Raw genomic sequence first — 14,857 nt, forward strand, 5'->3', positions numbered from 1 at the left:
CTCATCCTCCTGCCTGCTGCCTGGTGAAGAAGGTGCCTGCCTCCCCTTTGCCTTCTGCCATGACTGTAAGTTTCCCAAAGCTTCCCAGCCATGCTTCCTGTTAAGCTTGCAGAACTGAGTCAGTTAAGCCTCTTTCCTTTATAATTACCCAGTCCCAGGTATTATTCTTTATAGCAGTGTGAGAATGGACTAATACCTCCCCATTGCACTTCACCACAAACTCCAATGTTCCTAAGAGCTCCCTTATGTTTAAACTTCTCCACACTCTGTGCAAATGAAGTGGGCTCCTTTGGAAAGAGATTGTGTCTTCCACAGCTCTGAAGGTTAGTGCTGGTCCATAGCCGTCTGCTTTATGTCCTGCTTCTCCACCAGGGACATCTCTCAACCAAGGCTCCGGAGCTGGGGATGGGGACAAAGCAGGTCTCCTAGTGACAGTCCTGCTCTGGGAACTGAGCATTTGCCGTAGTGGGGAGTCATAACAGTGTGCTTCTCCTGGGGCGGAACCATCACCTCTCGAGCCCAGAAAGGGTGATCAGGGTTCCACTGTTGGCAGCGCAGCACATGCACAGCAACGCCTCCTTCCCGTGAGTGGGGCTGGAAGAAGGGAGTCCTCATCTCTCTGTAGCATTCAGCTGGGGCTTAGCATCAGCCACAGGCAGCTGGGGACAGCGTGTGAAATGGTGAAGTCCAGTTCCTCCTGGGATGAAAGTCGTCCCACTTGGAGCTGGAGTGACAGGGAGCCTGTGCTGTTGGCTGTGGCTGTCCTGAGTAGATTCTCCCCACCCCCCGAGCCGGGAGGGTAAATGATCTTGGTTGCCCATCTTTTGTACCAAATGTTTAAGAATTTTCTTGAATAGGTATTTCTTCACTTACTGTTTGCCCTTGGGAGCATTTCCAGAGATCCTATGTGTGTGTATTTTTGTTGTTGTTGTTAAGTAATTTCAGTTTTCTTACAGCAAAAACAGGGAAATCTGGAGTATTCGTTTCTTGAAAAAATAGTGTTCATGTGGCTCTGCCCCTCTGTCTATGTGGCAGTGGAGAGCGGCCATGGCCGAATGGGTGAGGAGAAAGAGGACACCCAGACCCCCAGCCGTTAGGCCACAGTGGTGTCCATGCCCGCATTTCCAGACAGCTCCCACTACCCTGCTGCTTAGGGACCCTGTCGTGGCTGGCACTCGGTGAAGCTAGCAAGTTGGTATCTATGTGCTGACGTTGGGTGTGATTTGAGGGTTTGTGTGGCTGCCTTTGTGCTGACTTTGGGTGTGATTTGAGGGTTTGTATTGCTGCCTACGTGCTGACTTTGGGTGTGATTTGAGGGTTTGTGTGGCTGCCGTCGTGCTAACTTTGGGTGTGATTTGAGGGTTTGTGTGGTTGCCGTCATGCTGACTTTGGGTGTGATTTGAGGGTTTGTGTGGCTGCCTTTGTGCTGACTTTGGGTGTGATTTGAGGGTTTGTGTGGCTGCCTCTGGACCCTGCAGTTTGAGGGTTTTTCATTTTCATTGGAGGGTGTTTACATAGCAGCTCACGATTTCCCTTCTGGTACACACAAGCCTGGCTGTGAGAACAATCATTTTTCTTACTGTTGTCAACCTAAAGTCTCAGTGAAGCACTGACAGATGGCATTGGTTTTTGTTGGCCATGCGTTCCCACTGCTGTGGCTGGAGATCTTCAGGGCCTTCATGGGAAATGGCTGGAAGTTGATGGAAGCTGACACTGGCTTCTGGCCATGGGTTAAGTTCCCATCTGAGGTATTTCTAGCAACCCTCCTGCACCTGCAGTCTGGATTTCGGTTTGCAGTAGTCATGGATTATGTTTCTTCATCAGGATTGCTTGTTCTAGTTTTATAAGAACAGATGAGAAATTTTACACATCTTCAATATTGTGAAAAACAATATTTATCCTTTTAAAAGATCCTTCCCACCCCTGTTTCACAAGACTCATATTGAACCTGTTATTAAAACTGCTTTAACACTTGGTGGCAGAGGGATTTGTGGACTTGTACAGTTAATGCACTTACAGAATTAATCCTTTTCAGTTCTTTACAAATCTGCTGAACAAAAGAATATTTGTACCAAGGGTGGCTTTAGCTGTTTTAGGTCTGTGGGTCCGTTTGCAGGTAGGCAGTGTTGAGAGTTTTTGGTTTTAGATTACATAAGCAATTCCAAATGTAGTAATTAATGTTTGTTTTTATCAGGCATACAAAATTATCTTAAGGTTATGTGTATTGTTTTTGTAAATTGAATATGAAGTCATCATGTATGAAATATTTTTGTTTCATCAAAATACTTTGTTAAAAACGGTGTGGGAAGAAAAGTTCCCCCTTCCCTATTCCCCAAATCCTTCCAAATATGTATCTTAAAAAGGATATAGGTAGAAGTTTTTCAGAATGAGAAATGATTAATAATGACCCTCATGAGCTTAGAATGAATTTATAAGTCTGGGTTCTGAAATGCGAATGAGCAGAGCACACATGTTCATTTGTCTCGATGACTGTCTTGAATTCCAGTTTCTGGTGTGTTCAAACTTAACTGGCATCAAGACTGTCTGCGAATCAGGGTTTGTGGCAGAGCCCGGAGTCTGCCTCTTTGAACATTCTGCAAACTGGATCCCTCCTGCAGGGAAGGGGCTCAGTTCTCACTTCACTTGGTGAGTGGATTTCTTAGGGGCTCCTGGACTGCTCTAGGCCCTTCCCCTGCCTCCCCCCACTGACTTCAGGACTCTTGAAATAAATGCTTTATTGCTGCACCCTCAGGTTAAAACTCAGCGAAAAAGAAAATACTACCCAAAACATGCTGTCTGGAGTATATCAAAGGAAACACAAGACCCAGTGCTGCAGTGGGGCCTTTTTTGAGACCAGTCCTCCTTTTGTTTTTAAAAGATGTGTTTGCAGAAATTAACAGGAGGAAAAACAACTCCTGGAAGTCACAGAGCTGGCATCTGACAGATGAGGGGACTGAGCAACCAGTGACAGGGCTGCTGTCAGAACCCAGGGCAGACTCAGGTGGACTGGGTTGTAACACGTGACTCTGGATTCCATGTTGACATGTGCTGAGGTGGGCATTGGTTCCAGTGTGTGGCTCTGGATTCCGTGTTGACGCGTGCTGAGGTGGGCATAGGTTCCGATGCATAGCTCTGGATTCCATGTTGGTGCGTGTTGAGGTGGGCATTGGTTCCAGTGTGTGGCTCTGGATTCCATGTTGATGCATGCTGAGGTGGGCATGGCTTCTGATGCATGGCTCTGGATTCCGTGTTGGTGCATGTTGAGGTGGGCATTGGTTCCAGTGTGTGGCTCTGGATTCCATGTTGATGCGTGCTGAGGTGGGCACGGGTTCCGATGAGTGGCTCTGGATTCCGTGTTGGTGCGTGTTGAGGTGGGCATTGGTTCCAGTGTGTGGCTCTGGATTCCATGTTGATGTGTGCAGAGGTGGGCATGGGTTCCGATGCATGGCTCTGGATTCCGTGTTGGTGCGTGTTGAGGTGGGCATTGGTTCCAGTGTGTGGCTCTGGATTCCATGTTGATGCCTGCTGAGGTGGACGTGGGTTCCGATGCATCGCTCTGGATTCCGTGTTGGTGGGTGTTGAGGTGGGCATTGGTTCCAGTGTGTGGCTCTGGATTCCATGTTGACGCGTGCTGAGGTGGGCACGGGTTCCAGTGTGTGGCTCTGGATTCCGTGTTGGCGTGTGCTGAGGTGAGCATGGGTCCTGGTGCGTGGCTCTGGATTCCATGTTGGCGTGTGCTGAGATGGGCGTAGGTCCTAGTGCTTGGCTCTGGGTTCCATGTTTATGTGTGCTGAGGTGTGCCTAGGTCACCCGAGCTAGTTTTTTGAGTCAGACTGTGTGCAGGCAGGCTGGGGGTCAGATCAGCAGCCCCTCCGGTGGGAGCCTGGTCTCTCTATGGCTGCTTAGCCCCACCACACCCTGAAGGGTCCTTGGCCCGGCACCCTGCAATTTGGTGAACATGGCTGCGGGCTTTCCTGTGGCCTGATGGGTCTCGTCTGATGACTGTGGGATTTGGTCTCACAGTTTGACCTGGATGTCAGGACTGGGTTCAGCAACCAATGTTTTCCAGAATGGCCAGTTTCTCAATAGCTTCGGTGTGTTTAAAGATAAGTTCACTGTGAGTTCCAAAATTTAGAAGGGATGAAAGAAGACTAAGCTGTTCTGTCCCTTTTTGTTGTACGTAATTGAAACCTTAGCCTGTGGGGGGCACTGTGTTTTGTGTTCCCAGGATCACAGCATTTCCACAGTATTCAGGAAGATGGGAGGTGGTAGCCAATGGCGATGCCAAGAAGAGGCCTGGGGCCTGTGCTTTCACTCTTCCCGGAGTCCTCCCTCACCACGTCACCACCCCTAAAACGGATTTAAGACACTGAATGCCAGCGCTAAGCCTTTGTGCAGTACTGTTCTGGGGGTGGGCTTTGGAGAGGGTGGGTCAGGGTCGTGTACAGCTCCTTCCATATTCCCCTTTTTTTCGTCTTCACAAAGAGCTGTATTCGTGGGCCCATGACTGCAAGGATGCCAGTGCCATGTGGTTGATAACAGCAAACCGTCTGTATCGAGTCCCATGTGGTTGATAACAGCAAACCGTCTGTATCTAGTCCCATGCTGGCACTGCACACGGTCACCCCGCTGTGATGCAGAGTGTTCCTGATGAGAAATTGGGATACCTGGCCTAACAAAGGTTTCTTCTCTTCTCCTGACCTATGATTTTAAATACCTTTAAAATGTATACCAGGAAAGGGCCGGGTGCGGTGGCTCATGCCTGTAATCCCAGCACTTTTGGAGGCTGAGGCAGTTGGATCACTTGAAGGCAGGAGTTCGAGACCAGCCGGGCCAACACAGTGAAACCCCATCTCTACTAAAAATACAAAAATTAGCTGGGTGTGGTGGCCATCGCCTGTAATACCAGCTACTCAGGAGGCTGAGGCAGGAGAATCGCTTGAACCTGGGAGGTGGATGTTGCAGTGAGCCAAGATCATGCCACTGCACTCCAGCCTGGGCAACAGAGAAAGACTCCATCTCAAAAAGACAAAACAAAAGAAGTATACTGGGAAATTCGTTTTATATTTAAATACCAAAATTACATGGACTCTGGACTGAACTGGTAGGTGCAGGTTATGTGGCATGCACTGAGCTGACCCGAGCGTTATGCTCATGTTCTTGTCCTTTTTTTTTTTTTTTTTTTTTTTTGAGTTGGTGCCTCGCTCTGTCGCCCAGGCTGGAGTGCAGTGGTGCGATCTCGGCCCACTGCAAGCTCCGCCTCCCCGGGTTCATGCCATTCTCCTGTCTCGGCCTCCTGAGTAGCTGGGACTACAGGTGCCCGCCACCATGCCTGGCTAATTTTTGTATTTTTAGTAGAGACGGGGTTTCACCATGTTAGCCAGGATGGTCTCGATCTCCTGACCTCATGATCCTCCCACCTCAGCCTCCCAGAGTGCTGGGATTACAGGCGTGAGCCACTGCGCCCCGCCTGCTGATGTTCTTGTTAACCCTCTCGCTGGATTCTGTCCTTCACAGGTACTTTGGTGTAACACTTCCTGGTCTTGCCCACATTATTGGGATGGTCTTAGGTGTCACTGTTCAGCCTTGCTGTGCTTTTTCCTGCCCTGGTCGTCAGGACCCAGAGTTGCAGGGATCAGCCTGGAGGCTTTCTCCCAGGGCCAGGGTCCGATACACCTGCCCTTCCTGTGGCAAAAGGAGAAATTTCCATCTGCTTTATTGGGATAATTCAGAACTTAATGCTTGAATTTTACGTTTGATGGAAAATAGGAGAAAACGCAAATGACACTGTATCTTGGACATTTTGTTTAAGATTTCAAGATTACAAATTGTGAGATTAAGTATGAAGGATGGCACTTCCGAGAGTGTCACTTGGTTAGATGAGTGTCTGTTTTCTGATTATAGGAGGTGAAGATTGGCAAGTTCAGTTCTTCTGAACAAAGCCTTCAGGGTTGCCACGCCCAAGCTCTGTGCTCATGGACAGGATCTGGACGTGTGCGCTGGTGGGGCCTATGGACCAGGTCTGTGGCTCCCTGTGTATTCAGTGCCAGCCAGAGGTCCTGGCCTCTCCGCACATTTTCGATAAGACGCTGCCATTTAACCTAACGGATAATTTTGGTAAATTATGGATATTAATTTTCTTTACAATATTTCATAGTTTTTCTTCATGAAGCATGAAGCACTTTTTTTACAACTAAAGTATAGCTAAAACAGGAAAAATAATTTTTCTTTGTTTTGTACAGAAACTTACTTTCTCATTTCTGTGGCCTAACTTCTTGGTCATCACCAGCATTTTACGGCACATCTCATCTGTCTGCATTGTTTTGGATGTCACTTTCTCTCTGAATTGAATGCTAGTTTTAAAGAATGTTTTACCATCATTCTTCCTGGTCCCCAAGAGGTGTTTGGGTTTTTTCTGCCTTGCCATAGAACAGACTCTACAGGGCTCTGCTCGCGGAAGAGAAGAACTTTCTTCATGCCCCATACCATGAGCAGCACTTATGCTGACACCACCTAAGATTTTGTCCACCTGAGGACCATGTCTGTGTCCTCCCGGCGCCCTTCAGGAACCCCACCTTGAGGGCCAGCCTTGCTACGGGAGCAGAGTGCCCAGGCCAGGACTTTCCCTCCTTCCTTCCCGGGGGATGCTGAGAGGGAAACGTGGGAGACTTCAGGTGCAGACCGAGGTGTCTGGTTTTGGTGGATTCTTTCTGCCCGCATAGTGGATGAGTGGTGGCCTCGCAGCACTCCTCATGCTCACACTTCGATCATGTCTATTTGTGCACCTTCTAGGACTCCAGCCTCTTCTAATTGCTCACCTGGCAGTAGAGAGGGATTCCCTTACTTGTTCTCCATGGAGGCGCATGTTAGAGCAGGGGCTCAGGAAGCTGGTGGTGGGATGGAGTCCCAGCTCAAGGGTCATCTGATGGGATGTGCAGCAGCCATCCAGGTGCTACAGGGACACTGGTGTGATCAGTGGAGACCACACAGCTGAAAATGTGGGTTCTACTGCCAGCCCAGTGTGGTGTTCAAAGGGTGGAATTCCTGAAAAATTCTATGCGGAAATGGGAGATCGAGGCATTCTTGTAAGGAAGAAGGCTGGCCTCCTCAAGACTAGCCTGCTGCTGGTCGTGGCTGGCCTGCCTAGCAGGCGGCCAGATGCTCGAGTGTGAGGTTTGTGGGGCTCAGACTCTGGGTGGGCTGTGAGACTTCCTTATCCCAAGGGCAAGTGAAGTCAGAAGGGAGAAGGAGCTGTTCCCTTTGCACATTGCTGCACTGCCTAGAGGATAGGGGCATTTGTGTATCTCACAGTAAGAACAAAATGGAAAAGAGTGATTTGAAGGCAAAGAAAGTGGGGAGAAGGGCGAGCCACTGGAAGCCAGCAGATACCCGTAAAAGCAGCAGGGTGTTGGTGTGCAGAGGTGAGTTGTGTTCAAGCCACGGGCACTGACTCTCTGGAGAGCGTGTGTGATGTGCGTTGGGCTTTCTGAAGATCACATTTTAAGATGCTTCTTTGGGTGGTGATTTTATTCGCTAGTGTGTTACAGATTTGCCGTTAGGTCTGAGGCCTAAATCTTTGGCCTGTAGGCCAGGGAGACCCTGTAGCAGTGCTGCTTTAGCTTTGAGTGAGTTCTAGTCTCATGGGTTTGATAATATTCATTGCATGAATAGATGACTGTCTAGATGTCACTGGGTTTGGGTGGGGAGGGTGTGGGTCACCTGATATCCCTAAATGGATGTTCTTTGTTTGCCTATGTTCTGAGATGGCTTGTGGCCCAAGACGCTCTGCATCTCAATTCCTGAGAAGCTCTGGGAGCCTGAGCCGTTGCCGTCACTGTCGTCTTCAATAAACTCAGGCATTTAGAGCATTTACGTGACTTCTGCTCTCAGCATTGGGTGCTATCCAGGGCACTTTCTGTGGCCTGTGTTTAGTCCTTGGGTGGGTGGCTGTTGTTCTGCTCAGCCAGCAGGTAAGAGCTCTCAAGGCAGGTTGGCGATGACATCTCCGAAGGCCAGGAACAGAAAGTGGCTCCCAGGATAAACACTGGTCACTCATCAGGAAACCACTCCTCCTTGCCACCAAAATCTAGTGGAATGTACCAATTCAATGATCTCTGACAGATGCTTACACCTCAGAAGATTTACTGTCACACAGAATGAGCCAGTTAACTCTTTGGCTCCTGGTGAGAAGAGCATTACCGAAGAATGGTCCAGGAAACCATAGAAGTCCCAAAGCTCCCCTGGGACTTTTGGAAAGCTTATGTGTGAGAAAGACTAAAAATTTATGAATGAACGTTTTATAAACAGTGAAGAAGTTGGTGAAAGAGGATAAGGAGGCCCAGAGTGCACAGGAAATACCAAATCTCTGGCCTCGCAAAGGAACATTGGTTCCTTGTGTGCTTCAGTTCTGTCTGGAGACATCAGATGCCGGCAGTGCATGCTGTAGTAAGCCAGGCATTGCAGAACGCACAGGCTGAAAGGCCGTCAGCTTCACAAAGGGCACTCTTTGGTGGAAAACCTTCAGTCTGGTGACACTGGCCGGTGAGCGGGAATAGCAAGAGCTCTGTGTGCTGAGGCTTGCTGGGAGCCTTACTGGCCTGTTCTTTGTAATCCCATAACTTGGTGTGTTTCACCTTCCCCTGCCCCTAGATACTGCAACCGTACATTTGTACTTCTGGATCTAAGTGAAGACCATCCACTTACCCTTTTTGTTGTGCACATTCACTGTTTATTTCATTTCTAGAAAACTTTTCTCTCTGAGTACATTTTATTTGTAGGTTTTTCTTCTTCAGTGACATCTATTTGATCCCATCTCTACAAAAAATACAAAAATTAGCTGGGCATCGTGGTGCATGCCTGTAGTTGGTAGCCTGAGGTAGGAAGATCAGTCAAGCTTGGGAGGTTGAGGCTGCAGTGAGCCGTGATCATGCCACTGTGCTCCCGCCTGGGTGACAGAGAGAGACCCTGTCTCCAAAAAAAAAAAAAGAGACATTGTTTGAAATTCATAAACTAGAGACTATTTTTTTTGGCATCTTATTCCTAATAATTTCAATGGAAACACTAGGTAATAATTTATATTTCAGTAATTCCCATTTCCTGTTTATTTTCCTTATGATATCAGAAATGGAATATTAGGGGAATCACCTTGTATTAGTCCATTTACACACTGCTGTAAAGAACTTCCTGAGACTGGGTAATTTATAAAGAAAAGAGGTTTAATTGACTCACAGTTCCATGTGGCTGCGGAGGCCTGAGGAAACTTATGTAAGGAGGCGAAGGGAAAGCAAGGCACATCTTGCATGGTGGCAGGCGAGAGAGAGAGAAGAGGGAGGTGCCACACTTAAATGATCAGATCTTGTGAGAACTCACTATCACGAGAACAGTAAGGGGGAAATCTGCTTCCATGATCCAGTCACGTCCCACCAGCTCACTCCCCTGACATGTGGGGATTATAGTTTGACACAAAATTTGGGTGGGGACACGAGAGACAAACCACATCATTCTGCTCCTGGCCCCTCTCAAATGTAATGTCCTTCTTACATTTCAAAACCAGTCATACCTTCCCAACAATCCCCCAAAATTTTAACTCATTCCAGCATTAACTCAAAAGTCTAGTCCAAAGTCTCATCTGAGACAAGGTAAGTCTCTTCTGCCTATGAGCCGGTAAAATCAAAAACAAGTTAGTTACTTTAAAGACACAATGGAGGTGCAGGCGTTGGGTAAATGCACCCACAACAAAAGGGAAAAATTGGCCAAAACCAAGGGGCTACAGTCTGAAACCCAGCAGGGCAGTCATTAAATGCTAAAGTTCCAAAATAATCTCTTTACATGCCATGTCTCATATCCAGGGCATGCTGATGCAAGGGGTGGGCTTCCAAGGCATTGGGCAGCTCCACAGACCCTGTGGCTCTGCAGGGTACAGCCCCATTTGACTTCTTTCACAGGCTGGCATTGAGTGCCTGTGGCTTTTTCAGGTGCATGGTTCAACTTGTTGGTGGACCTGCCATTCTGGGGTCTGGAGGACGGTGGCCCTCTTCTCACAGCTCCACTAGGCAGTACTCCAGTGGGGACTCGGTGTGAGGGGTGCAACCCCCACATTTCCCTTTCATGCTGCCCTAGTGGAGGTTCTTCTTGAGGGCTCTACCCTTGCAGAAGACTTCTGCCTGGACGTCTAGCCATTTCTGTACCTCCTCTGAAATCGAGGCAGAGGCTCCCAAACTCCTGCCTTCTGTGTACTTGCAGGCCCAATACCACATAGAAGCCACCAAGGCTTGGGCTTCGCACCTTCTGAAGTCATGGCTGGAACTATACCTTTGCCCCATTTAGCCACTGCTGGAGGTGGAGCGGCTGGGACAGAGGACACCATGTCCAGAGGTGCATAGTGAAGCAGGACCCTGGGCCTGGCCCAGGAAACCATTTTTCCCTCCTAGGCCTCTGGACCTGTGATGGGAGGGGCTGCCATGAAGGTCTCTGAAATGCCCTGGAGACATTTTCCCCATTGTCTTGGCAGTTAACCTTGGCTCGTCATTACTTAGGCAAATTTTTGCAGCTGGCAGCTTGAATTTCTTCCCAGAAAGGGTTGTCTTTTCTACCATTTGCAGGGTCAGGCTGCAAATTTTCCAAACTTGTATGCTCTGCTTGCCTTTTAAACATAAGTTTCAATTTCTGACCATCTCTTTGTGAGCACATATAACTGTATGCTGTTAGGAGCTCCCAGGCCACATGTTGAACTCTTTGCTGCTTAGAAATTTCTTCTGCCAGATATTGTAAATCATCTCCCTCAAGTTCAAGTTTCCACATACCTCTAGGGCAGGGGCAAAATACCACCAGTCTCTTTGCTAAGGCAAAGCAAGAGGGACCTTTACTCCAGTTTCCAATAAGTTCCTCATCTCCATTTGAGACTACCTCATCCTGGACTTCATTGCCGGTATCACTGTCAGCATTTTGGTCAGAACCATTCAATAAGTGTCTAGGAAGTTCCAAACATTCCCACATCTTCCAGTCTTCTTCTGGACCCTCCAAACTATTCCAGCCTCTGTCCATTACCCAGTTCCAAAGACACTTCCACATTTTCAGGTATCTTTATAGCAGTACCCCACTCCTCTGGTACGAATTCTCTCCGTTAGTCTGTTTTCACACTGCTATAAAGAATTACCCGAGACTGTCATTTATAAAGAAAAGAGGTTGACTTACAGTTCTATATGGCTGGAGAGGCCTAGGAAACTTACAATCATGGCAGAAATGGAAGCAAGGCCCATCTTATGTGGCAGCAAAGCCAGGCATGTCTTACATGGCGGCAGGATAGAGAGGACAGGTGCCACACACTTTTAAATGATCAGATCTCATGAGAACAGCAAGAGGAAAATCTGCCCCCATGATCCAGTCATCTCCCACCAGGTCCCTCCCCTGACACATGGGGATTGCGGTTTGACGTGAGACTTGTGCAGGGACACAGAGCCACCCCATATCACACCTTTAGGACATGCAGGTGGTGTGTGGAACAAATAGCATCTGAAGGTGGTGATGACAGATTAAAGGAAGGGGTGGGCAGTCCATGGAGGGGTCAGGCACAGGCTTATGGTGTTGGGAGATGGCAGGCCTGGGAATGGGGAACATAACAACTTGGCAGTGAGACGTTAGCTTAAGCCCTGGCTTCGCTTCTTGGCCATTTGCGTGAGCCAAGTTCCCCAAGGTCATGCAGCTTCACTGTGTCTGTCCCATGGGGCATTGCTCACAGTGAGGGACGTGGTGGGTGGAGATTGCATTGCACAGTGCTGGGCACATAGTGACTGTACATGGTCCTTCCTCCAGAGTCCAGATGGGTCAGCCTCTAGAATTATGTTCTTAATTGAGACTTCTTGATAGGATCCTGCCACATGCTGTGTCATGCCATGGGCCCTGAGCATCAGATGTAATCCTTTACCTGATGTGCATACAAGTGTGCCAAAGCTGTCGGCATGACATGGGTTGTGTGATAGGTTTTTGTGCAGCATGTGATGTGGAAAGCTGATACCTGATGTCCAGTGTTTTTTGCTGTGATGGTTTCTTTGCTGTGGGCACTGCCATCATGTTTCTATCCCAGTATCTAATTTGTAAACGCCTCTTCAGTCACAGCTGTTGGAGGGCCTGTCCCCCCGTCTACAGATGCAGACCTCTGCCCAGACAGGGAGTTGACAGTCTGGCCTATGGCAAGTAAAAGTGGGACCCCTTAGTTCCTGGTTAGTTTTCAGGGTCGTCTCTGCCCTTTGCCCCTTCCTGAGGCTGTGTTACACCGTGGAGACCCCCAGCCATTGAACCTGGCATTCACTGGGTTACCTCCAAGGGTTGGTTGAATTGTGTTCATTATCCTTGTCTCGGATCAGTGTCATGCTGCAGCCTCAGTTCAGCTTTCCGGATTGCTTTATTTTTGTATTATATTCTTAACAATGCAAAGTGCTCTAAAGCTGGCTCTACTCCCTGAGAGACCCTTCCCAGCCCTAGCAATGTGATGATGAACCCTGGGAAATGTTAATCAGTGAATATGAAGGGCCCTCGACACACGCCAGATTTTCAGATGGTTTTCTCCATTCTTTCTTCTTAGTGATGGATTTCGTTGTATCCAAGATGCTATTATATCTTGATTTCTGAAATGAAAAAATTGTACAAAATCATTTGTTTACAGTCAACAAAATTATTTCTTCTCAGAAATCTATACTTGCAGAGGTTAGGGCAAGGGTCACTGTCTCCATGGAGATGCTGACGCTTAAAGGTAGTGGCAGAGTTGTTCCAGGGGACCTTGGAGAAGCCCCTCTTCTAGGGGACCTCTCGTAATGACCTTCTCAAAGGTTTGTCTCCTACGTGTTTTGTTGTTGTTGCTGTTGTTTTTTGAGATGGGGTCTTGCTCTGTTGCCCAGGCTGGAGTGCAGTGGTGAGATCACAGTTCTCTGCAGCCTTGACCTCCCGGGGCTCAAGTGATCCTCCCACCCCAGCTTCCTGAGTATCTGAAACTACAGGTTTGCACCACCATGCTTGGCTAAGTTTTTGTATTTTTTGTAGCAGTGGGGGTCTCACTTTGTTCCCCAGGCTGGTCTTGAACTCCTGGGCTCAAGTAATCCTCCTGCCTTGGCCTCCTAAAGTGCTGGGATTTCAGGTATGAGCCACCATGTCCAGCCCACTCTCCCAAGTTTTAAGGAGACCTAATTCTTATTTGTGAGGGAAGCTTTGTCTGATTTTAAGCATCATTTTCATAAGCTATTTCAGGCAAAATATTGACTAGTCTGTAAATAAATTTACATTACTCATCATCACTGATAAGCTGTTAAGCTGTTATGACCATAATACCAAAACAGCTGAGATGACTAGTAGCTAATTGGAGTAAACTATGTGCACACAGGTATGGAAAGCTAAGATGTAAGCTCTGCCAATTCTTTTTTCTAAATTTCAACTCCATGGTTATTGGAGTAGAAAGCGGAGTTCTGTTCATTCATGACATCAGATTTGACGCTTTTCTTAACCTTTTATTAGGTTCAGGGAGCAAGTTTCCGAGGTTGGAAAGAAGTGACTTCACTGTTTAATAAAGATGATGAGCAGCATCTCCTGGAAAGATGTAAATCTCCCAAGTCCAAAGGGTAAGTCACAGCTGTGTAAGAAAATGATCATTTCAGGAGAGGGAGGAAGTCACTGAGGAGGTGGAAATGAAGATTTGATGGCATAAACACAGCGTAACTGGATGCATTGTGGGGCGTGGCAAGTCCCTGTTTCCCTCCCCACTCTGTCTGTCTTTGTTGAGTGGCAGACGGTCATGGACTTCATGATGTGTGCTTTGGAGTTAACATCCATCCCCTGTGAATAAACAGAAATGGGTTGGGCACGGTGGCTCATGCCTGTAATCCCAGCACTTTGGGAGGCCAAGGCAGGCAGATCACAAGGTCAGGAGTTCGAGACCAGCCTGGCCAACATGGTGAAACCCCGTCTATACTAAAAAAAACAACAAAAAAAACAGAAATTAGCCAGGCATGGTGCCGTGTGCCTATAATCCCAGCTACTCGGGAGGCTGAGGCAGGAGAATTGCTTGAACCTGTGGGAGACGGAGGAGACAGAGCAAGACTCTGTCTCAAAAAAAAAAACAACAACAACAAAAAAAGAAATGGGTTGTGTTGTTCGATGAAAAAAAAAAACTGTACTTTGGATAAAAGGTCATGAGGGTCTCTGTTGGCATTTTGAAAGGTTATAGAAAAGTGGAAAATAACTTAGAATTTTAAATTGAACTTATTAGCCTTAAAGCAGCCTGTAGCCACACTTAAGATTTTTAGTAGTTTCAGAAAAAAACCAAACCAAGACAAGACAAAAACAACAATAACCAAAAAAAACCACTGTTAAAAATGCAAAGCATTGACTGGTAAACTGTAAAAGATTTTAGAAAATTGAATAAATTTAAACTGACCTTGCTACTTTATTATCAGTGTTTCAGAATTTTTAAAAAGTGTAAAGTTGAAAATGTAAGTTCAGTGACTACCCAATGATAATACCAATGACATATTTACTTTGTGGTATGGAAGCTGTTTGATTAGAAGATGAATCCTGGTGAGTCTACAAGTACAGAGTTTGCTTTTGTTTGAGGACTGTGGGCCCCCTGGTCTGCTTCTCTGCACTTTTGTGCGCTGAGGAGACACGTGGCCCTTCGTGCTCTGGCAGAGCTGTGACTTCACCTTCATTCTTCATCTGTAGAGGATGGGTAAACTGGTTCCCTGGTTGTCAGGCGACCTGCTAATACATCAGCATCTGGAAGGAGAGGGCCTGGGCCCTGGTGTTCTTAAAAATGTTCCCAGGTGATGCCCACGGACAGTCAGGGTGAAGAGTAGTTGAGGATCTTTCTTCA

The 14,857-nt window shown here is 47.5% G+C and overlaps 2 protein-coding genes across 7 annotated transcripts in view; one reads left to right on the forward strand and one right to left on the reverse strand.

Moving 5' to 3' along the window:
* The window catches only part of TDRP (testis development related protein), a 57,610-nt gene that overhangs the window by 39,303 nt on the left and 3,450 nt on the right, over window positions 1–14,857 (forward strand). For all 5 annotated transcript variants that reach the window (XM_055289661.2, XM_063638295.1, XM_063638288.1 and 2 more), the window contains one exon: window positions 13,504–13,607. In XM_055289661.2, coding sequence (XP_055145636.1) covers window positions 13,504–13,607 — 104 coding nt within the window. The remainder of the gene's footprint in view (window positions 1–13,503; window positions 13,608–14,857) is intronic.
* Window positions 9,195–14,857, reverse strand: part of FBXO25 (F-box protein 25) — a 96,001-nt gene continuing 90,338 nt past the window's right edge. For both annotated transcript variants that reach the window (XR_008659544.2, XR_008659545.2), the window contains one exon: window positions 9,195–12,623. The gene's annotated coding sequence lies outside the window, so the exon portion shown is untranslated. The remainder of the gene's footprint in view (window positions 12,624–14,857) is intronic.

The sequence above is a fragment of the Symphalangus syndactylus genome, chromosome 1, assembly GCF_028878055.3.
Source record: "Symphalangus syndactylus isolate Jambi chromosome 1, NHGRI_mSymSyn1-v2.1_pri, whole genome shotgun sequence".
Classification (NCBI taxonomy): domain Eukaryota; kingdom Metazoa; phylum Chordata; class Mammalia; order Primates; family Hylobatidae; genus Symphalangus; species Symphalangus syndactylus.